This window comes from Helianthus annuus, chromosome 16 (assembly GCF_002127325.2).
Source record: "Helianthus annuus cultivar XRQ/B chromosome 16, HanXRQr2.0-SUNRISE, whole genome shotgun sequence".
NCBI classification, from domain to species: Eukaryota; Viridiplantae; Streptophyta; class Magnoliopsida; order Asterales; family Asteraceae; genus Helianthus; species Helianthus annuus.
In genome coordinates, this window is record NC_035448.2 from 194563605 (window position 1) to 194589647 (window position 26043).

A 26043-nucleotide genomic window follows, 5' to 3' on the forward strand; every position below is an offset into this window, starting at 1 on the left:
TGGCAACGACAATGTAAGAAGAGGGAAGGAGGCAGAGAACGAGTAACAACGGCGGTAGCCGCTGTCTGTGACAGAGAGAAAGACACAGAGAGAGAAGGAAAGGCGGTGACTGAGTCGGTGACAAGGGTTCTCGACGGCAGTGGTGGCTCCAGAGACACCACGACGATGGAGATGGTTGACTGGTGAGCAATCGGCGACAAGCGGCGAGGTTCGACAGCCGCTACTTCTTCGTGGTGGGTGTTTACGGTGGCCCAGTGATGGAGCCGTTTCCATCTCATTTTGGTTCGGATTTGAGCAGAGAGAGAGCGCACCGGAGAAAGAGGAACGACGGTGGTTCTGCGCGGCGGAGACCCGCGGCAGCACGGTGGAGGAGGGTGATGGTGGGTAGTGATTGAAGATGAAGTGTGGTGGTGGGGTTTTATAAATAAAAATGAAGAAGATGCCCGGATAGTCCCTATGGTTTGGCCTTTTAAGGAAAGGGTATTTTTGTCATTTCACACCCTCTTAACAGAGAAAACAAACTGAAGTTAGACCCAGGGACTATTCGGGAACAAAAAATGAAAACTTGAGGACTATTCAGATAATTTTAAAAAGTTGGGGATTATAGGTGAAAAAAGGCAAAACTATAGAGACTATCTAGACATTTTTCTCTTTTTAAAATGAAAATAAGTTTAAGAAGACAAGTAAAAACTTGCATTTAAAAATATTTGGTTAAGAAATTTAAAAAAAAAAAAAAAAAAGAGAACGAACAAAAAAGAAGTAAAAAGGGGAAGGGGTACCCGAAGAAAGAGAAAGAATAGTGAAGAACCTCCGACGGATACTCCATCTTCTTCTTCTTATTGGATCAAAGGTATTAGGTTTTCTCTGTAAAACTTTTACTTGCAACTAATCTTGATATTTGGTGGCCTGTTAATTCGTTGTTCGTATCATTTGATGTCCGTGTATGATGTCATGTTCCAAATCAACAAATTGGATAGAGGGTCGTTCATAATAATTGAAAAATAAGATAATTGAAATAGGTTTTTATATTTGCTCACTCAACTTTCACTACTTGATTGATACATAGAAGAAGACGTTCCTGCAATACAACTCAACATATGTGTTTACTTGTAGTTTGACTTTCTTGTCCTCGAACCATTGTTATGTTGAGAACTGCATATAACCTACCTAATACATTGATGATTTATCGGAATAATTATGTGTTACACTTAAAGCAAAAGGTAAAGTGATTTAATGTATAAATGTACAACCATTTTAGCTACATGTATAACGGTTTAATGCACAAAAACACCTTCTGTACAAGAAGTGCGCGCCTCAGTGGGATTTTTTTTTTCCAAAAAAGCTTTTGTGCGCTTTTTGTATAGAGCTCGCCTTATGTCACACAAGACGCATCTCTTTGCGCCTAGGGTCGCTTTGCGCTTCAGCGCGCTTAAGGCGCGTTTTTTTAAACCAAGATTGGGATAGAACATAGCTTCCCAGTGATGCGCTTCATCAACACTTTTGCATGTATTACTAGAAGAAAAAAATTACGATTTTCGTTATTACCTCTGAGGTAAACCATTGTCTGAAATTAAACATTTGTCTCATGACTTGTCATATATTTAACTTGTGAGCGGCTCATCTTGAATATGTAATTATAATTGTTGATATCGATATGATAAGTTGTGGATTTGCTCATCCTTAGTGCCACTTACTTATTTGCTTTACCATGGAGGTTTACATAGATTAGGCATTTTATTTGTATATTCAAATACATTTTCTTTTGATACAATGCTATCATATTTTTTATCACCAAGTAATAGTTTATAATTGCTTTTGATGCATTGGTCATTTATGAGGCTCAAAATATTTCGTTGGGACAAAGTGTTTGTGGGTCAAGCCATGCAATCGAACCAAAACCGACTTTGACTCGCTCTTAAGCACCTGCCCATTTTGACCCATCCATTTGAAATCGTAACAATTATCAACCGATATATCAGTGATATATCGGTTATCGGTCCCCTGCCGAGATAGCGGTACAAAATGTTGGTCAAAATATCGGTACCGATAATATCAACGATATTGTCTGATATTTGATCGAGATATAGGACCGATAAATCACCGATTTTCCTGATATCAGTACCATTCTTCTTATTTTGTACCGTTCATTTTTCTTCTTATTGCTGCTATTAGTGTTTTAAGTCTTAATTGTTAGTTGTTACTGTTAAATGTTAGTGTTTTAAGTCTTAGTCAGTTCTTACTTGTTACAATTGTTAGTGTTAAATTGCTACATATATAAATTTAGCATTATATTAAAATTACCGATATCACACCACGATAACCGATATCTCAAATATCGATCCTCGACCGATATCCGATATTTTACCGCATTAACTACTTAGAACAATTCTAGTAATTTCTATGGATATCATGTTTTGTTTATTGTCTTTCAGATTATCAAAGCTGTTTAAAAGCATTTTGCGTTTGCATATAGATGGAGGAACAATCGTTCTTTGACAAAATGATGATTAATCTCCGTTCCACCTGCAAGTATGTGTTACATCATTATTCTTAGGTTGTTTAGTCTTGTATTTTCTATTTACATTACATTGCAATTGTTATCTTAAAGGTATTATACTGGATATCCTAAGGATCTTGGGCCATCGACGGTTATCCATTTCACTTCAGAGCGTGAATTTATTCATGTGTTACATCAAGGTCACCCCGTGATTGTCGCATTCACCATCAAGTATACTTTATCTGCTATTACTAGTTTGTTTTTCCATAGATTCTCCGTAATGAATACTTAGTTTGATGGGCTTGCTTTTGTTGCAGGAGTAACTATACCAAACATCTTGATAAAGTATTGGAGGAAGCCGCCGCTGAATTTTATCCTCAAATTAAATTTATGCGCGTAAGCTAGGTTTTGTGTTATAACATTATGAATTCATATATTGCAAGTGAATTATATACTACAAACTAGAGGTGACAGTGTATATTACTAAACAAACGAACACGAACAAGAAATTTCGTTTGTTTAGTTAAATGAACAAACATGAACAGAGGTCGTGAACGTTCGGTAACGTGTTCGTTTGTGTTCAATACTTCATTAATGTTTTTAGTTTTTATATTTATTTAAATACTTCAAAATTCTGACAAATTAAATATCTAACAAGTGTCGGTGTATTTATTATATATTCTGTTCATGAACGATTGTTTGTGTTCGTTTGTGTTCATGAACATTAGCTTGTGCTCATTTGTTTTCGTCAACGTTCGTTGCCTAAAATTAACAAACAAACACAAATGAACACGAACAAGTTCATTTCCTTAACAAACGAACATGAACATAAAATCTCGTTCGATAAGTGTTCGTGAACGGTTCGCGAACACATAAATTTCTTAACATGTCAAAATGGGGAACACGTCTAATGGGTCAACGGGGTTAAAACTTAAAAGTCACCCAAAGCCTATCTTTGATGCATATAACCTCCTAAATTGGTTTACTTAAATATTTAAATTGTAAATTTGATGAATATATATATTTTTTTTGTAATCATGATTAAAACAATAACTATTTTACATGGCTCTTTATTGTGAATGTAATCAGTTATTTGACTTTTAATAATTTTCTGGTTTTTTTGATGATGTGTTTCAGGTTGAGTGCCCAAAATATATCGGATTCTGTATGACACGACAAAAAAAGGATTATCCATTTATAGAAATGTTTCACAGCCCTGAACAAGTAAGTTTTTATCCATTCACATATGTCATCAATATTTATACATACAAGTTTCACTAAAATTTTGAAACAAATTCTTAATACATTACGAAAGTCGTATAGGAAGTGGTGGGTTAATATCGTATTCTAGTTTTTCTACCAAAGCTAGAACGGATAATTCTATAGTAATGTACAACTTTCACTGCACGGGCTACATTCTGTCAGCCGTGATTTGCTTTTGTGTAAGCTGTAACAGTTGTACATTCTTAATGAAGTTTGTTGATTTGGTACAGACAAATAATCAAGGAAGGGCGGGTGATCCAAATGTGATAAAATACGCTGTGAAAGTTTTACCTGTGAGTTATTTAAACCTCTTTATCTTAACTCTTCTTAAGCACATGTTTTTCTCCATATGAAGTAAAAAGTTTTTCTAATAACAGACTGACAGCTGCTGCTTGTCGGCTGATGTAAACTTTTATGATAGAGATCTTCGATCTGCATCTTCCGAAACCCAAAATCATGCCCATCAAACTTCTCAGTCTTCGTTTTACCCTCTTCTGCCATGATAACCGAGCCTCAACCTTGGCTCTAATACCACTTGGTAGGTATCACGGCTATAAAACGGGACAAAAATTAGACTAACAGCGTTCTGCGGTTGCTCAATCAGCGGCGACAGCAGCAGCTGCTTGTCTTCTGATGTTGACTTTTCTGATAAAGAAGATCTTCAATCTGCAACTTCCAAAACCCAAAATTAACAACCACCTTACCCATCAAACGTCTCGATCTTTGGCTTTCCCTCTTCTGCTATGACACCAGAACCCTAACAAGGGTTGGACTGTGATTGAGCCCAGATTTGTTGGGCTAGTGGAAACATCACAGCCGCCACAAGAAATGTTGCGCACCAGTTTTCTGTTTTGTTTGGACAGAATTGGCTCGGTGCTGGTCACCAAAAGTCAACATCAGGTAACCAAAGTGCATGAACAAAAATAAAAACACAAGAATATAACGTACGTGGTTTCATTCAATCAATGTGACTGGGCTACATCCACAATCATCCGACTCGTCCAAATGCCAAAGCCCACGAAAACCGCCCCGTATGTGGTTGCCCGACTCGAATGGCGACCACCGTGACAAACTCATTCCATTCTTGAGTTCTCTATAAATATTCTTCTGGTTTCTTTCTATTTGCTTTTGGCCAATGATTAAATTGTTGGATATCCGATTGCATATCAGCGGAAGTATTAACAGTGTTCGATGGATTGGTTTGCATTGTATATGAGAATTAGATACAATAACAGAGTATGAACGAAAGGGAACAAGGAGAATAGTTTTGTTGGACAATTCGAAAGAAAGTGAAATTGTCTTGATACCGGAAATGTTTGCCGATGACTACATATATATACATTCGAGAATGGCGGTTGATTCCGGTAGTTATTTATGGCGGGAATAACCACCATTTTGAAACGGTGCCTTCCTTCAACCGTCGTATCCCTTCATTTATTCGATACATATATATATCTATGATAAGTATTATTAAACTAATTACATAATAAGTGTACATAATTAAGTTTATATAAACTAACACACTCCCCTAAACTTGATTATACTTAGAAGAGTGCATAAGAACACTCCGATTAGCTTCATCCATCCATGGCCTTTATAGCTTGTTTGAAATCGAAACGACACCGCTTCTGCATTTTCCTCATTCCTTGCCAATCATTTCCAGCAAACAGAGCATAGTGTCGGAGTGTCTCTTCTTCTTGAATATCCCCCTCGCTCTTCCTCCTTTCTCGGTCATAATCAGACGGACCCAGGGGCGGACCCAAGCCCACTTCAAGGTGGGTGGGCGCACCCCCGGGGAAAAAAAAATTTAGTGTTAAATTCCGTCGAAAATCCCGTCCGCACCCCTTGGAATTTTTCGTCCGCACCCCTTGGATTTTTCGACCGCACCCTTGAACGCACCCCTTAGGTAAAAAGTGTTATCAATTTACATTTTAATTTTTTTTTTGTAAACTCTTATTTAAAAAAAAATACTACCTAAATTATATAACTTTTAATACCTAACTAACTAAACCCAAATACCCATACATCTACCCACTTATAATTCCTAACTAGCTAGCCCACTAAGTCTTAGCCCATTAACCAAACCCAACAATATTTCAAACTATAATAAAATAGTTAAAGCCCAAAACCTTTAGAAATTCTCTCCCGCTCTCTCCCTCTCTTGCGTCCCTGCACTACCAACGAACAACATCACCCAGCGACAACAGTCCAGCAGCCGGCGACCACCGTAATCAGCCTCCATACCACCGTCGTTTGACACCAAATATAACCGGAATCCGAACACGGGTAAGTTTCTTTATTATTTTGATGATTTTGGTTGATATTATAGGAGAAAAAAAGGTAATAAAGTTGTTAAATAGGTTTGAAATTTTGTGTGTTTTGACGTTGTTTATGGTTTTTTAGATGATTTTTAGGGTGATTATGTTGTTTATATATTTTTAGGGTGATTACAACTAACGTTATGATTTCTAGGCTTGAATAGTTGAAAATTAAAATTGAAACATTATGTTATGGAGCGATGAACTTATGTTATATAGAGAAAGAATTGTTTAAAAATTTAGTTTTAAATGATGTTTTGGATAGATTTCAAAAAATGAAAACCCGTAGGGCGTCGACGTTTTAATTATGTTTGTAACAAAGTTTACATGTTTATTATTATTATATAAATTTAGTTTGATATTCGTTTGTTTTACATGACCCGACCCGACCCGATACGAACCGATTTTTTTACTCATATACCTAGGGGCCTAAATTTTTTAAAAATGTTCCGCACCCCCATGGAAAAATTCCTGGGTCCGCCACTGGACGGACCTTCAACCATCTCCTTTTCCATCACATTTCCCTCCCTGAACCATTTTGAACTTGTAGTAATAAACTAGAACGTCCAGATACATTGCATACATAATCCTCATTAACTCTCCATCGTTATAGTCATATCCCATGTCTTTTGCCACCACTGCCCAGAGATTGTTAGTCTTGTACCCTCCATCTCGTTTAAATCAAGCAAATCTACCTTTCTATTATCAGCCGAAAATGGTGGAATCGGTCGAGTAGAGATTCCAAGTTTAACCTTTATAAACCATTTTAACATCTCTTCAAACTTGATCTCTGATTCATGCTTATATTTAAACACGATCTAACATGTCTAATAGTGAGAGAAATCATGAAATTCCATGGCTTGTATGATCATTATGTTCCAATCAGGTTCAAATGAAGATAAGTGTAAGGTTTCGAAATATGAATTCAGATAATCTTCCTTGTATTCTTCATTTGTGGAATTATGTATAATGATCAATTACCCTTTGTTTTTCTTTCATTCCGATTTCTTCTTCTTCTTTTGTTAATCCGGTGACACTATTCACAACAGTATTGGAAATAGGGGCACTAAACATGGGAAAAAATTTACATCTTTCTCCGGTTCCGTATAACCTTGCAACACTAATTGATCCATGCTTAATACGTTGCGATCTAATTCTGGTGTATAAAATACACTTTGAAGTTTGAATACGCAAGGATTCATTCCCCGATTTTACTTCTACCCCCGGATAAATAAGAAATTATTTTCCCCAGTTTTTGTTTCTACTCCTACCATGTGCTTAATTCGTTTAAACACATTAAGATTTCCAGCATAGTGATGATTAAAAACTGTACTTACATACCATATATCACCCCTTCGGTGCCGGTGACGATCAATTCCTACCGGAAAACTTCTTCTGCATCCTGTCGCTGTATACCAGTGTTTATTGCTTGTCGGATTAACTGAGTCGCATCATCGTTTTCCTTCACTTTGCACGAGATGATCCTATGTCCGGGTTCATGACAATAATAACACAGTTTAACGTGTGATTCTTTCTTTTGTTTTTCGATCTTATGATAAGTATAATTAAACTAATTACATAATTAAGTTTATATAAACTAACATTATTGGCAGCGGATAATTTAACGAACACAAGAATCATACATCATGTATATAATCATATGCAGGAACAAGAATTCTAAATAAGAGTCTTTGTATTGATCGGAAATATGGTAACAACCAAAAGTACAGAATCTGTTTACAAATATGTATATATTTATAGCCTTAAACTTAACCGTCAAACCGTTTGGCATGGCAGTTATATCATTCGGTTGACCCATTTCATAATTAACTTAATACATAATAATACATCATAGAATTATAAAAGTATAGTTTATAATTCCAATAGAAACCACATCAAATCTCCCTTACTGTGCCTGCCGGACTAACAGTACCGTATAAGTCCATGACATCTTAACTTTTAGTTTTGTTTTGATTTATACAAAGAAACTCTACCATTGCTGATGACTTATTCATAACAGTAAGTCTACTTATATGCCCCTTTTCATTCTGTTTTGCCTAAATAATCTAAGTTTAAGAAATTGATATTTTGTTGTTATATTTAGGAAAAACATTTTCTGCTTTGCTAAACCATTAACCAAAGTATTATTATTTATTTATTTTATCATATTTGGTTATATATATATATATATACTTTTATAATAAATATTAGTATGGATATTAAACAGTTGGGAGAGGCCCTGATTTATTGTTAGTTTTTAGTGAATGTTTGCTTTAGTACCCAACATTGTTACAAAAGTGAACCATAGAATCAATTTTGCAACAGAAAAAAAGTTAGTACCTAATGTTGTTATTTTGACAGAACCAAAGGGATTAACGGTGTAATTAACTCTTATTGTTATTATGATAATTACTATTATTATTATTAATTAATTTAGGTATGCTGTATGCATACTATATTCACATCACACATGCCTATACTATATGGCCGGCCATATGCATGTATACAGTATACACATACGTGGGCATACATCATGTTCACATATATGCGCGTGTAGAATGCACAAATGTATGCGCACATACTGTCCATGATCATTTGAAATGTAAACTATGTAAGAAGTCATTTGCTTCTTCGATATCTTTAATGTAGGCCTGTACTGACGCCTGACGGTTGTTATGATTTCTTACTTTCTTTCTTTCATGTGATTTTCCAGTATAACTATGATGTCAGCGCGTACGGGTTTAGAGAGTTCTTTAAACGCCACAACATACAATCGTCCAGTAACAAGTAAATTGACAGGCGCTCCAGTTGGTATTCTGGGATCTTTACCATATGCATAAGTACACAGAGTAGAAATACTTCACTAGCTCTCATAAATTGACTTTTGGATTGGTCAAAAGGTTTGTAGAAGTCCAGTAAAAGTCTTGTTTCGGGTCAACAGCCAATTGGTGCAGGTCGGGTTTTAGATTCGTGTTTGCTGAGTATGTCGGATGGTTCAGAAAGTTTGTAGTTTGGACCCATACATTATTACTCTTTATGTTTCATTCACAACGCTTGTTGATGGTGGTCTCTCCCACTTTCGCACCGTCGTTCTTCAGTGCAATGTCACATTGAAGAAGAAGAATACATGTTAGCTCCACAATATAACTTTTTGTGATGTGCATATGTTTGAAAATCAGATATCCTTGAGTTTTAATTAGACCTTGTGTTGTGGCATGGCGAGGGGGTACCACCTCAGCCGTTAATGGTGGTCGTTAATGGAGCCATAGCCATTCCATTAACGTCGCCAATGAAAGAATGTGGGGACGATGGTGTGGCCCACCCCAATCTAAACCAATCACAACACATTGTTAATGGGTAGTTAGTTATTGCTCAAGTTCTTATGTGGCAGTGACGTGACGGTGATAATTTAGTTATTCCACAACAAAGTTTTAATCGTGTGTGTTCCTTACCAATTGGGGCCACTCCCCATATTGCACTCTTCTCTTCAAAAGTGGGGCCACTCCCTTATTAGTCTATGAGAAGACGGAACCAGTGTCTCATGATTGTCTTTAATTTTTTTTTATCGATTTTAACGTATATACTTTGTTGAAAAAAGAGTTTTATTCATGATAGTACAACAATGAACCGAACCGATACTGGCATTGGTACCGGTACTGTTTGTTATTATCGGAACTGATACTGACATTCGTCTTATGGTTTTTATGGACATCGGTATCAGGATTGTTATTCTCAGAACCGGTACCCGTATTCGCTTTTTTGGTTTTCAGTGTAAAACGCATTTACTTGTGCATATCATTGACTTTAAACCGAACCGACACAGACTGAATTCCTGCCACATCGTGCGCGGAATATATAAATTTAGAACCCTGACGAATAGTAACATAAGTTTTTTTATGTTCAAATTTCCCCCCTTGTGCTTTAAAAAATATACATTTTTAACCAATTTAGTTTTTCTTTAATTTGATTTTTCCTCGGATAACTCGTGTTTATTATCTTTTTGTGTTTGATATTTTTTCATGGCATTCTTGTATATACTTTGTTAAAAAAAGAGTTTTATTCAAATTAGTATGATGACGAATCGAACCTATACCGACATCGTACCGGTATTGTTATTATTCGTTTTTATGGTTTTTTTATCAACATCGATACCAGTATTGTTATTAACAGAATTGAAACCTGTATTCATTTTTATGGTTTTCAATGTAAAACGCATTTTTTTGTACGTATCGCGACTTTAAATCAACTGCCGGTACCATACTGATACCATCACGACCCAACCGATAACAGCCGAGTTCTCGTTGCAACGCGCGGGGAAATCTTGCTAGTTATTATTATTATTATTAATTAAAAATTAAAGTATTTTTTTAAGGGGATTTGGCATGATACGAATGGTGCTAAATTCTCTAACAATCAAGTGTGGGTAAAAAAAATTATCAGTGAAATTAAATCGGTTGGGTTTCTTTGGGATAAAAGTAGATTGAAAGCGATGTCTGTGTCGTGGATCGAGTGGTGTGATTTTATTTTATTGTAATTATGGTGTTCTTGTGTTTGCCTGGTTTTGTGGGTTTGCGGTTTCTAAGGGTATACGGGGCGCAATCGGGGGATGCATCGGTGAACCATTTCCCCGATCGGGAACACCGCCGCCATCCCCGCGGGGTCCCGAATCGGGGATGAAGATGGGTGTGGGGTTACCGCTTGGAAATGGCACGCTGAACGAGATTAGACCGTTGCCTAACGGTCGTTTTTTATAAAAAAAAAAATCAATTTTTTTTAAAACAATATATATACTAACCAAACCTAATTCATTTTTTACCACATTCACAACAAACCCACACCAAAACTCTAAAACTTTTATATCTTTTAAACAAAATGGATTCCAAGTTCCCGTTTCTTTCTACCATACCCGCCAAATTGTCCATTTCAAGTGAACAACCATTTATACAAACGCGGGTATTATCTTACTGATGGGATCTACCCTACCTGGTCCGTGTTTGTGAAGTCTTTTCCATATCCACACGACCCGAACGAAAAAAAATTCAAGAGGCAACACGAGGCCGCAAGAAAAGATGTGGAACGGGCGTTTGGTGTGTTAAAGTCGAAGTGGGGAATACTAAATCGTCCAATGCGTTCGAAAACGGTGAAAAAAATAAGGTCCATCGTGTATACGTGCCTTATTTTACACAACATGATTATAAAAGACGACGGAAGGGCGATAGCACCGGTTCATATTCAAGATCCTCCAGTCGAACCCGTCTTCGATGATACAGCCTATACGGAGCTCATTGACGAAGACACGCATTGGAGGCTAAAACACGATCTCGTTGAGCATCTCGGAAGTTTAGATTTGCCTCACCTTGAAGTTGATTCGGACGAGGAGTAGTTTGTTTTTATATTTTTTTAGGTTGAATGTATCTTTTTTCTAGTTCGAATGTTTTTTTTTAATTTAATGAAATGTCTTTTATTTAATTTTTATTTTTACTAATCTTTTTTTAATTTATAAAACATGCATTATTTTAGAGAATAAAAAAAAAAAAAAAAAACAACTCACCTAATAGATGAGTGCCGCCATCAAAACAAGGTATTAGAGGAGTGTATTAGGGGAGTTGACGTGGCTTGATCTGATTGGCTATGTGTAAGATGGGGGACTCACCTATTAGGTGAGCACCCCTTACACCCTAATGAAGTTTGCTTTAAAAAAAAATGTTAGTATATGTAACAGAAGATTATTTGATTTCCTACAATTACGTTAATTAGTTAAGAAATATTTGATTCTCTACGATCAGTCGATTACATTCATTTTTAGTTTAAAAACTAAAGTATCAATCAATATTCACGAGCATATGACTTTATAGCCTAATGGCATCTTAGGGGTGGGATAAAGCTTTAGGACCAATAGGTCCTGGGTTTGATTCTTACAAGAAGGTTTTCCAATATTTTTTGAGTTTCCTCCTGAATTCGTGTATAGACATTATGCCTAGTGGAGATGGATATGATCGGGTGGTTCCGCTGATGGCACGATGATACTCCAATGGTCCGTCAGTGATCCAAATTTGTTGTTAAAAAAAATAAATAAATATTCACGTGACGAAACGATTTTCTTCTTTGGTGTTCCAATTTATCTTCCCATTCTAGTGTGTTCCAATTTGATAAGATGATGTCCTCTCACATCCTTTCAAGTTGTGTCCTTCACTTATTGCCTCTCAATAAATCTACAATAAATAAAAAACATTTTTTATTAAAAATTCAGTATTATTCCAAATAGCATTTTCTATCAATTTATTTTTACAAATAACACCCCTCTGCTTTTAAAATATACTTAAAAACCACACTTCATCCATCATTACTCTTCATGTTCATTGACAACACTTGCCCTTTTATATCATCTTCTCTCACATCTCCTTACATCCATTCTTGGTAACAAATAAATGTGAGATTCAAGGAGACTATGTGGCTTTCTATGATGTGTCACACACTTCAAAAACTGCACTTGCTCGAGTTTTGCTTAACTGCGTGAGTTCCTGACTACTCACACAGATATTTTTAGATAATCTCAACAATTAATTAAGAGTACATCCATAATCCTTTACACTGCTCGGGACCCACTAGTCAAGAGTTTGGGCTATTGTCGTTATCGCACTTCCTGGGTCCCGCAAATCGGGAGTTATAACTACTCACATGATTAATCTATGACATGACAAAATCGGTGACCATAATCATAACTGGAAACGGTAGGTTGACCCTTGAAGACTATGGTCAAAAGCACTACACGAGGCCTCACAAGGCGGTTCCATGAGATTCTTCCATCTTAAACAAACTAGCACACCCTAAATTTATTTATCTTTTTCACCAACTTGATGTTACGGCTTATGTATTCATTTATTCTTAAACATGTTTCAGAATTTTGAGATATATAACCAATAGTTTTTCCCTTTTTTTGTTAAAAATATACCAACTTATTTCATAATATATTTCTACATTAAAAAATATACCAAATTAATTCATAAAATATTTCTACTTTAAAAACGAAGAATTACACACTCCATTTACAACCGGATATGAAAGCATGAAACATAGACAAATGCGATACCGACAACTTATCATTAAAACTTTCAATTCATTTTTTTTTTTAAATTGCAGATAAAACTTACAAGCCAAAATCATGATTATCAATATTCAATCTACCGTTATATTAACGTAAAGCTCTTCATCCAATCGTCTAAATTCACCAAGAAGAAACCCATTCTCATCAACAATCATCCCACCGTATTTCTCAAACCAATCTTCATCCACCGATACAAATTCACCACAACCATTCTCAACAACCACCTGCGACTCACGTGCCGTTTGCGATTTATCGGCCGATGTATCGGTCTTGGAACATGGAGATTCAACTTCATCATCATCATCGGATAGGTTTATTACTTCAAGAATTGGATCATATGACCCAACTGAACTCGTGCACTCTTGTTCGGGAATATGGATCTTCTTTGACCCGTTGACTGGACCCGAAACCGGCGTTGTTAGAAGTCTTTTGTATTCTCTGTAGTCAGTAGAAGAAACCTCTGATAATGCTCTCTTCGACATTGTTTTATTTGTTTGATTGTAGAAACGCATCGAATGGGACGAATATATTGAGACTTCTGGTCAACCAAAGTATCGTTTCTTTAATGATAACGAAATTTTATCCATTCGATTATGAAATATGTGCAAGTTTTACCCTTGAACTTTGCAGTTTGCAATTTCAAGTTGAAAGCATTAAATATTTAAAAGGATTATTTATGTGGGTGAGTTTAATATTACTAATTAATAAGATATATTGTATTAATTATTGTTGAATGTAAAGTATCATGTTTTGAACGTTTTGATTCTTCGAAAGGGTTAGTGATTGTGTTTAGAATGCAATGCGAAATAACATGCAATTAAATTAAATTAAATTAAATGAAGATGACATCTTTTTATCTCGAATTAACTCGGCGGTTGTATAAGTCGGCGTTTATTTTTAGAGTTTGGGATGAGGATGGAGACACCAAAAACAACCGGTTAGATTGGGTATCGAGGTTAAAGCTACAGATGACGCACCAACAATCAAATCAACAAAGATCCATCATCCACAAGCATATTTGTATGATACGTGGAGGAATGTATGTATGTGTGTGTGTGTGTAAGCATGTCTGTTGTGGGGTGTGGAGAAGCCACATCAGCTGGTGATGTTCGGGAGGGACGCGAGAAGGGCGTGGGGGTACAAGCGTGAAGGAGGCAGTAGGGGTTGTGGTAGAGGTGAATGTTATGGTTGCGTGGGGTGGGGGTGGGGGTGGGGGGTCCAGTCACATTCACAAACCTGACACACATGTTTAATTTGTATATCTCCCATGACCACAACACATATTATTATGTTAATAATGTGTGTGAAAGATGACACCCACTTCTCACTGCCTACGTGACAACTTTTTTTCTTTACATTCTCACATTCACCACAAACACATAGTCTAAGAAGAGATGAATCCCGTTACGCTAAGTTTAGTTATGGCCGAATCTTATACGGGATACGTCTTTAGTGGATGCAACTACCTATGAACAATATATAAACTTTTAAAGAGAGAATATAGTTATTATGATTATAATAATTACAATTAGAAATATATAAAATATGGAAATGTCCAACATAAATAAAACAAGCTTCGTATTAAGGTATTTAAAAAATTGCAAAGTAAGTTGTAACACATAATAAATAACTAATAAGTTCCTAAAGACTAAATTTATTTGATGATAACACTACTTTGCATTTAGTTGTACAAAATTAAAAAGAATATTAATTAATGAATCATACATACCGAGGAGAATACGATAGGTGTTTATATCTTTTTCTCTTTATATACTTTCGTGTAATATTGTAATTTCTTAGTCTTTTTTTTTTTTTTTTGTTTTTCACAAGCCTAACCAAATTTAGTATTCAGCAATTTGTTGCAACCAGAAGTCCTAAAACGTGTACCAAAATCAGGAATATATGTTCATCTATGTATTTTTCTAATTACATAAGGGTAGGTTTTGCAATTGATCAGAATTTACGGGGTTGTACTAAAAAATCCATCCATCTTTTCTTTGTTATTTCCTTTTTCACTATATCCGTGTGATTTGATTAATAACACTACTATATTTATAGACGTCTTCATTAAGTATAGATTTTTTTTTTGAACGGTAAATTTGGATCACTGACGGACCACTGGAGTATCATCGTGCCACCAGTAGAACCACCCGATCATATCCATCTCCACTAGGCAATAATGCCTATACACCAATTCAGGAAGAAACCCAATAAATTTGGGAAAAACCCCGTTTGTGGGAATCGAACCCATGACCTAATGGTCATAAGCCTTATCCCACCACCAAGATACCACTAGGCTATAATGCCATGGGTTCATTAAGTATAGATTAAGCGGCTATTTTATTACATCATAAAATAAAACAACGGACCAGCAAGGAACTGGAAGTCCAAAATAAGAAAACGACAACATTACATAACAATATCTCGAATATTAAAGTCGCACCATCTTTCCTAAACTAAGTCACCGGCCAAAAGCCACTATGTTCTTAAGCCATAGGAACGTATCTTCTTTTATCACATCCATCACTCGCAGAGCCGAAAACTGGATGCGCTCCATTTCGTAGTATTCTAGGATCTTTACCATGCATAGCTACACATATTAGAAATATTTCAAATAAATTGAGTTTTGGATTGGTCAAATGGTTTGTACAAGTCCAGTAAAAGTCTTGTTTCGGGTGAGGTTTAGATTCAGTGCCAATAAAAGGAAAAAGAAACAAGGGAACTATGTTTTTTTTAAACCAACCAACTTCTATAAAGAGAACTATGTAATTTAAGGATTTGTCGCATACAAGACATTAAAAAGCGGATTTTTTCAGGTGTATAATCGGTTAAATGGATATAAGTTATCGGGTAAATGGGTTAGGTTAATCATTAATGAGTGTATCACTAAGTCCCATGTGACATACCAACTGGTACCCAGATATCCCTACTTCGAAGATATATCCTTAACACCCGCCTTTAGGATTCACCAAAAACTACATATTGGTCTTCAAAAATGGCACACACTTTATTTGTAATCTTTTGATTAATAGTTAGCTAACGGGTTTTGGGCCCAGTCTACCCAGCTGGGATTTTTAATAAACTAACGGGTATATGAAACCTTACAAGTATTTTTGGGCCTGGACAAGCTTTTATAATTGGATACGAGGTTGGGATTAACTAAACTTGTCCCAAACCCGTGAATGCAATGAGTAATGATTAACCTGTCTAAGGCACAATTATGTTCAACCTTATTACAAAAATTGTTACCCAAATTATTAACGCCAGCTTCATATCTGTCTCATAGTCTATCACTAATCAAATTGTTTACCACTAACTGAAAACATCACATCGTTTATTATCACTAACTTTTTTAAGGGCAAATTTGGATCAATGACGGACCACTGAAAGTATCATCGTGTCATCAGCGGAAACACCCGATCATATCCATCTCCACTAGGAGGAAACCCAATAAATATGGAAAAACCCCCTTGTGGGAATCGAACCTAAGACCTATTGGTCACAAAGTCTTATCCCACCCTAATATGCCACTAGGCTATAAAGTCATGGACGTTTATTATCAGTAACTGAAAACACGAAGAAAAAGGTAATAAATACAGGGAAGAAATTAATGATGAGATCCAGTACAATAATTGTTATATTACACGGAAAAACTATTTGACATAGTGTCCCTAGTCCAATCAACGACCTGGTCTTTGTTTTTGTTTCTGACCATTTCATACGTTTCCGACTATTTTTTTATTTATTCATGCGTTACGGTTCCATAAGTAAGTTTGTAGTAGATGTAACATGTAGTTGATCTATCAATTTTTTGTCTTGTTAGTGAAATAGTTTATTTTTTGTGACAATGTGTATGTATAAATACTCTTATACAAAAAGTAACTTGGGTTGGGTTGCCTTAACTCAACCATCGCATCCCTTCGTCTAAACGCACCCATTCTCTCAAACTAGGCACCAAACCATGTAACGAAAATATATACACACATCCCTTGTTACATATAAAATCTAACATAACTAATTGTAAAGATAATCTTACTGGGATATTACTATTATTTAATATTTTAGTATTACTTTTTTTTTTTTGTGTGGGTTTAACGCGTAACCAAAGTCTCTTTGTGTAGAAAACTTAGGAAGGCTTCTATAGTGATAAATGTATGCATAGGTTATTGGTACTTACACTTTTTTTTTTTATGATACAATTTACAATGAGTGACGGACTCAAGATTTTTTTAAAGGTCTTTAGGGAGCTTAGCCAAATTTTTAGTGGGGATCGGATCGGGGTAATATAGGGGCTTAACCACATATTCGTTTCCTTTTTTGCTTAAAAATTATAGTAGATTTTTTTTCTTTAAAGAGTAAAGTATTTGATTTCCTACAATTATGTAAGAAAAAAAATTGATTCTCTACGATTACATTCATTTAATTTAAATTTTAAGAATTTAAAAACTAAAGTATCAAACAATATTTCTCGTTTATTTTAACACTCGCTATTGGGTCACTACACGTTAGGAAACAATTTTCTTCTTTGGTGTTCTCCAAATCCACGTTATCTTTCAATTATAGTGTTCCAATTCGATAAGATGACGTGCTCCCGTATTCTTTCAAGTTGTGTCCTTCACTTATTGCCACTCAATAAATTTCCAAAAATATGATTTATTCAAAATTCAGAATTATTTCAGATAAAATTGTCTATCAATTATTTTTACAAATCACATCCCTCTTATTTTAAAATATACTTAAAAAAACTACACTTTCAATCTTTCATACATCATCACTCTTTATGTCATTGACAACGCTTACCATTGTCAATCATCCTTTTATATCAACATTGTCTCTCCCATTTCCTCTACATATGATATTAATAACAATAATGTGACATTCAAGGAGACTATGCGGCGTTCTAGGATGTCTCAAATACTTTAAAAACTGCACCCTCTCGAGTTTTGCTTAGTTACCATGTAAGTTACTGGTTACTCACGCAAGTACTTAGGCTGGTGGGCATGGTGACGGAGGGAAGCCGGCGACGGGATGAAGATGGAGGGGGCGGCGTGGGAGGACAGGCGTCGCCGGGGGAAGGCCCACTTGTTTGGTCCGTCGCAAACGGCTAAACTCGGACGGGGAGGACGGGACGGAGGGGGACGGAGGGGGGGCGGCGTGGGAGGACGGTGGTGATGTGGCGACGCCGGAGGGAAGCCGGAGACCATACCGAGCAGCCTTATAGATTATCAATTAATTAAGAGTGCATCCATTAGCTTTTGCAATTCTTGGAACCCACTAGTCAAGAATTTGGGATACTTTTCTTATTGCACTTCCCGGGTCCCACAAGTCAGGGCGGTACCATGACATTCTTCCATCTTAAATAAACCTCGTATTTATTTAGAGTTAATTGTCATTTTCGTCCCCGTGGTTTTGTGGAAAATGTCACTTCAGTATAAAAAAAAAATTCGCCAATTTCGTCTTTAACATTTTTTAAACGTGCCACTTCAGTTCAAAAAGATAACGCTTTGCGCCAGTTCCGTCCTCAACGTTTTTAAGTGTGTGTTATCTTTTTGGAATGAAATGACACGTTTCAAAAATGTGGAGAACGAAACCGTCACAAATTTTTTTTAGAATGAAGTGACGTTTTCCACCAAACCACATGGACGAAAATGGCAGTTAACTCATTTATTTATCTTATTCACACACATTATATTTCTACTTAAAAAAAGATTACAGATTACCTATTCAACATCTACCGCTCAATTGTATAAAACAATATTCAAATATAACTATACATAAATGATTCCATGTATAACCAGATATGAAAGTATGAAACATACACAAATGCGATACGGATATCATTAAAACTTTCAATTCATATATATTTTTTTTTAAATTGCAGATAAAACTTACAAACCAAAATCATGATTATCAGTATTCAATCTACCGTTATATTAACGTAAAGCTCTTCATCCAATCGTCTAAATTCACCAAGAAGAAACCCATTCTCATCAACAATCATCCCACCGTATTTCTCAAACCAATCTTCATCCGCCGATCCAAATTCACCACAACCATTCTCAACAACCACCTGCGACTCACGTGCCGTTTGCGATTTATCGGCCGATGTATCGGTCTTGGAACATGGAGATTCAACTTCATCATCATCATCGGATAGGTTTATTACTTCAAGAATTGGATCATATGACCCAACTGAACTCGTGCACTCTTGTTCGGGAATATGGATCTTGTTTGACCCGTTGACTGGACCCGAAACCGGCGTTGTTAGAAGTCGTTTGTATTCTCTGTAGTCAGTAGAAGAAACCTCTGATAATGCTCTCTTCGACATTGTTTTGTTTGTTTGTTTTGTTGTTGATTGTAGGAACGCATCGAATGGGAAGAATATATTACGATTTCGGGTCAACCAAAGTATCGCTTCTTTAATGATAACGATTTTTTAGCCTTTTGATTATGAAATATGTGCAAATTTGACCCTTGAACTTTGCAGTTTGCACTTTTAAGTTGAAGCTTGAATCTATCTCGATTAATTCTTATTTGTAAAGGCATTAAATATTTAAAAGGATTATTTGTGTGGGTGAGTTTAATATTACTAATTAGAAGATATTGTATTAATTGTTGTTGAATGTGAACTATCATGTTTTGAACGTTTTGATTCTTCAAAAGGGTTAGTGATTGTGTTTAGAATGGAATGTGAAATTGCACATGTCAATTATAGCCTAGTAGCATCTTAATGGTTAGAAAAAGTTTAGGGACCATTAGGTGTTGGGTTCGATTTTCACAAAAAGGTTTTCGAGATTTATTGGGTTTCTTTCTTAATTGGTGTATATGCATTATAGCCTAGTGGAGATGGATATGATCGAATGGTTCCGCTGACGACACAAAAATATTCCAGTGACCGTCAGTGATCCAAATTTACCGTTAAAGAATGGAATTTGAAATAACTTGCAATTAAATGTGGCATGCATGTAAGAAATGGATATATAATAACGTGGTATATTTGTGGATGTTACTAAAAACCCGCGAGGTGAGTTTCTACTATATAGATCAGTGTAATAATGAAGATGACATCTTTTTGTCTCAAATTAACTCGACATTTGTATAAGTCAGCGTTTGTTTTTTTTGAGTTTCGGATGAGGTTGGAGACGCCAAAAATAACATGTTAGATTGGGTTCCGAAGTTAAAGCTACAAATGACGCAACAACAATCAAATCAACAAAGATCTATCACTCGCAAGCATATTTGTATGATACATGGAGGATTGTATGTATGTAAGTCTGTGTGTTGTGGGGTGCGGAGAAGCCATATCAACAACTGACAGTGTTCGGGAGGGATGCGAGAAGGGTGTGGGGAGACATAGTCTAAGAATAGATGAATCCCATATGAAAGGTGAAGGTAGGATGGAACCCTCTGCAAAGAGACAGGTTGAATTCCTAATTAAGGATAACCCCATTACGCTAAGTTTAGTTATGGTCGAATCTTATACGCGATATGTCTTTAGTGGATGCAACTACCTATGCACAAAATATAAACATTTAAAGAGAGAGATATATAATTATTATGATTATAATAATTACAATTAGAGATATATAAAATATGTAAAAAGTCCAACAAAAATAAAACAAGCTTCGTTTTCAGGTGTTTAAAAAATACAAAGTGAGTTGTAACACATAATCTTTCGATACCAATAAATGAAAATCTTTTTTTGACATGTATCAATCTCTGGTGGCTCCTTAACTTAATTTTTATTTTTTTCCTATTAAACAATAATTTAACTAAATATTTAGATAAAGATAATATTTTTTTACCAAATCTGAATTAATAATCTCCTTATCTCATTTTTTTAATTTCTTTTTCTATTAAACAATAGTTTAACGAAATATAATTCAGATTAGGATAATAACTTTTTTTATCAAACTTTGAATTAATAATAATTATAATAATACATAATTTGTATTTTCTCCTTTTCTGTAGGAGATAGAAGAAGTTTTCTTTTTTTTTGGAACCAGTCAAATATATAAATTTTTATTCACATATAAATTAGATTTAGTTAAATTATTTTTTAATACTATTATTATTTAATATTTAATAGGATACATAAATAAGAAAATTGTATTAAATCACAAACTTTATGGATCTCTCTTATTTATTTCATATTTATTTTATTTTTTCCCTTATTAATAATCATTTAATATTTTATTGGTTATACCAGATGTAATACGCATGTTTATAACCTAATAATAAACAAAAAAACAAATTACAATTTTAGTAAATAAATAGTACATCGAGTTTATCATTTAAATACATATCTTGACGCTCGTATGTGCTAATCAATTACATTATATTTATTTAACTCGTGCAATATACAGGGTATTTTAAAGATATAACTATATTGTTTGTTATATAAAATTAAATTTATGTAACCCGTGTATAACACGAGGTTCTAAGCTAGTAAAATAACTAATAAATTTGTAAAGACTAAATTTATTTGATGATAAAACTACTTTATATTTAGTTTTACAAAATTAAAAACAGTATTAATTCATGAATCATACATACTAAGGAGAATAAATATAATAGGTGTTGATATCTTTTTCTCTTTATATCTTGTAACTAGGTTATAACCCCGTGTATTACACGGGTTAAATCTAACTGAATTTTATATACCAAGTAATAAAACATTATCTTTTTAAAAGTCTCTTTTATTGCACGGGTTGAAAAATGTAATTTTATATATTAAATAATAAAATAAGTTATATCTATAAGAACCATATGTATTGTACGGGTTGAATAAATGTAATATTATATACCAAATAATAAAAAAATTATATATTTAAAACCATTGTATTACACATGTCGAATAAATGTAATATTGTTTACCAAATAATAAAAAAAGTTATATTTTTAAAAGCCCCCGTGTATTACATGGGTCGAATAAATATGATTTTATATACCAAATAATAAAAAAATATTCAAAAAAACTAACGGATTTTTTTTATATTTAAAGTAGGATAAGATTGAATATTAATCTGAACCAACGGATTTTTTTTATATTTAAAGTAGGATAAGATTGAATATTAATCTTTATTTATTTAGTTAATATAAGATTGAAAAATCATACGACTGAATAGGTGGGAGGTTGTATGATGATAAATCGGTTAACCGTACTGAATGATAAAGATAATAGTGATTGTTGAACAAATTAATTAATTGAATTAACAGAAACATTTGTGATGTTAGGTGGATTTTTTTTTTAATTATTTGAAAGTTAATATCAACTTTGGAATTCGTATGAATTCTTATTAGATTTGATTAAATATTATTGATAATAAAAATTTGTATTAGATTAGATTTTAGATTTGATTAAATATTATTAATACTAAAAATTTGTATTGATTTAGATTAAATATTATTATTATTAGTATTATTAATAATTTTAATCAATTAAATGAGAGAATGACAAGTGTCTCAAAACAGGTTTCTTTTATTATATAGTATAGATAGATATAGATAGATATAGATTTTATAAATTTTATGTCTTTGTTGTTATTCACAAGCCTAACCAAATTTAGTCTTCAGCAATTTGTTGTAAACTTGTAACTAGAAGTCCTAAAACGTGTACCAAAATCAGGATCAGATGGTCATCTATGTATTTTTCTAATTAGATAAGGACAGGTTTTGCAATTGATCAGAATTTACGGGGTTGTACTAAAAATTCCATCCATCTTTTCTTTGTTATTTCCTTTTCACTGTAACCGTGTGTCATCTTTTCTTTGTTATTTCCTTGTATAGTGTGATTTGAACACTATTTATAGTCGGCACATGGCATTAGGCTATCTATAGTGGGGGTTTTGTAAATGAGGGGTTATAGGATACATGATAATTGTATAAGAAAAAGGGGTTATAGGAAGTGGCGAAGCTTGAAAATTTTCACCGGGGGGTCGAAAGTCACCAGACTTAAAAGTATATACCTAATTTTTTTTTTAAACCAGGGGTCGAAAACGTATATACCTAAAAAAATCTATACAAAAGATACATACATAACACTAGTTATAGGGGTTATTTAAATTGAGTGAGTAATGGAAGGTTATGTAGATGTATGTATGTATGTATGTATGTATGTATGTATGTATGTATGTATGTATGTATGTATGTATGTATGTATGTATGTATGTATGTATGTATGTATGTATGTATGTATGTATGTATGTATGTGTGTGAGTGTTTGTGTTTTCTTGTTTGGCGTTGTGATAATCTTCGCGAGAATCTAGATTTAGGTGGTATAACGCCTAAGGGGCGGTGTGGGGTGGCGTGGCGTTATAGGGCGTCGTGTTTGGATTTGGCGTTGTATCCTCCACGGAAGGTCTTATAGCCTAGTGTAATTTTGTGGGTGGAATAAGACTTACGTACCATTAGGTTATGGGTTCTATTCCCACAGGGTTTTTTTTTCCACAAAATTATTAAATTTCCTCCTGAATTGGTGTATAGGCATCATTGCCTATTGAAGATGGATATGATCGAATGATTCTACTGATCACACAATGATACTCCAGTAGCTAGTCAATGATCCAAATTTGCCGTCATTTAAAAAACACTATTTATAGACGGGTTTTTAAAGTATAAAAATAAATTTATGTGGAAGATCTTTTTAATGCGGTTTTTAGGTCATGTGTTCGATTTCTACTAGGGATTTCTTTCTGATTTTTTTTTGTTTCCTCCTGAATTGATGTATATGCATTATTGTCTAATAGAGACATGATGATACTTTAGGCGTCTGTTACTTATCTAAATTTACCATTAAAAAACAAGCTTTTATATTTTAATTTCATATCACAGGCAACAATCCCTTTTCTAGAGTTCTATGTTTGGTTGAGGTGGTGCTAAACACATCGCATTCCTTTTATTTTTGTTAAACATAGACAATCCTTGTAGGTTTCATATCAAATTATTAATACATTTTAAAACCCTTTTGTTTGTCATTTTGTTATCTTTTATTGTTATTTTTATAACCTTTTTTTATTCTTTAAAGGACTTTTTTTAGAAGTTATTTTTTTTTTTTTTGTCTTTTAAACTTTATTTTGGTTTTTCTAAATAACGATTCGGGGACTTTTCCGAAAGTTCAAATTGAAGGTAGTAACAAATACAATGAAAGCACTTCTTATTCCACATATATGATCATTAAAGATAAAAGTGGCGATAGTGAGTATCTAAACATTGAGCATGATTAACTTCGCATATCTATATAATAAAAGGAATTATAGGAACGTACGAGAGAAACAGATAAATTTATACATTTAATGTTGCATAGATCTCCAACACAAGCACCAACAAATCCCAATCGTTGTTTGTTATCGTCATCTTGAAATTGGAAAAAGATTTAATTTTTGATTTTATGAACCTAAAACATGTTAATCCTCAAAGAGATAGATAATTAATGGCCGAATTGGTTAGTGTTGCTTATAAGGGAGGGGGGAAAGAATATCAGAAGACTACATGAGGGCAATCGTTATGAGATAGTAAGCCTCTAAATATGGGGAAGTCAGGTACCTCACGTAAAATCCATATTATACGGAATCAGATGGAGTGAAAATTTACATGAAATCCCTAAATCTCTCAAAATTACATATGGGAAATGTGTTAGGAGTAATTTGTTAAAATGTAGATATCAAAGAGTTGGAAGGGTTTAAAATCAAGGATCTAAAACAAAGAGCTAGGATTAAGTGGGATATGGAAGGAGATGAAAATTCGGCATTCTTTCATGGATACATCAACAGTAGAAGGGCTTGCAACAATATTCCGGGTCTTATGATAGATGGGGAGTGGACGACTAAACCTACATTGGTCAAGAAGGAGGTTATGGGATTTTTCAGAAATATTTTCAAAGAAAAAATCATGGATCGCCCGAAGCTAACTTGCTACAATTTAAAACGACTGGCGGTCGACGAGGCGGCCTCTCTTATTATTCCATTCAGTAAAGAAGAGATCAAGAGTGCGGTTTTCGAGTGTGGGGCGGATAAAGCTCCAGAGCCAGACGGTTTTAATTTCAAATTCATCAAAAGGTATTGGTCTTTATTCGAAAATGATTTTTCTAATATGTTAGCTTCTTTCTATAGTAAAGGTAATATCTCAGAGGGGTGTGGTTCGTCCTTTATAACTCTTATACCAAAGAACAAGGATCCGTTGGGATTGAAAGACTACAGACCAATTAACCTTATTGGGGTGATTAGTAAGGTTATTTCTAAGATTCTCGCTAATCGGCTCAAAAAGGTTATCGGAAGTATCATCTCGGAAAATCAGACGGCTTTTCTTAAAGGAAGGTACATTCTTGACAGTCCTTTAATGTTAAACGAAATTATTGCTTGGTTGAAAAAAGAGAAAAAGAAGGCTTTCCTGCTTAAAATCGATTTTGAAAAGGCGTATGATAATGTTAGTTGGAGGTTTTTGTTGGATATCATGGAGCAAATGGGTTTTCCTAGTCTATGGTGTAAATGGGTGGAAGGGGTTCTTTCCTCGGCTAGGTCCGCGGTGTTGGTCAATGGATCTCCAACCTTTGAGTTTGGTTACTCCAAAGGTATTAGACAAGGCGACCCATTATCTCCGTTCCTTTTCCTAGTGGTTATGGAAGCTCTTTCTAGCATTCTTTACAAAGCTGGGAGGGATGGGTGGTTTAAAGGTATTAAAACGCCAAATAATGGTCCGATTATCTCGCATCTTTTTTATGCGGACGACGCTCTTTTAATGGGGGAATGGGATAAGGATAATGTTTTGAGTGTGGCGAGATGTTTGAGAATTTTTTATCTGTGTTCGGGCCTAAAAATCAATTTACATAAATCTAATATATACGGGATGGGGGTGGAAGATGA

At 34.5% G+C, this 26043-nt stretch overlaps 1 protein-coding gene across 1 annotated transcript; it reads left to right on the forward strand.

Annotated features, from left to right (window-relative positions):
- Positions 1-746: 746 nt before the first annotated feature.
- LOC110915107 lies at positions 747-9258 on the forward strand. The gene is made up of 7 exons (XM_022159740.2): positions 747-850; positions 2433-2529; positions 2609-2728; positions 2815-2893; positions 3635-3721; positions 3991-4053; positions 8792-9258. The coding sequence occupies exons 2-7, from the start codon at positions 2474-2476 to the stop codon at positions 8867-8869; spliced, it is 483 nt and encodes a 160-aa protein (XP_022015432.1). The 5' UTR covers positions 747-850; positions 2433-2473; the 3' UTR covers positions 8870-9258.
- The last annotated feature ends 16785 nt before the right edge of the window (positions 9259-26043 follow it).

Coding starts and splice junctions, on each gene's coding strand:
- LOC110915107 (XM_022159740.2), top strand. CDS start 2,474: ATGGAGGAACAATCGTTCTTTGACAAAATGATGATTAATCTCCGTTCC. Junction 2,729..2,814: donor ATTGTCGCATTCACCATCAA/GTATACTTTATC, acceptor CTTTTGTTGCAG/GAGTAACTATACCAAACATC. Junction 2,894..3,634: donor CTCAAATTAAATTTATGCGC/GTAAGCTAGGTT, acceptor GATGTGTTTCAG/GTTGAGTGCCCAAAATATAT.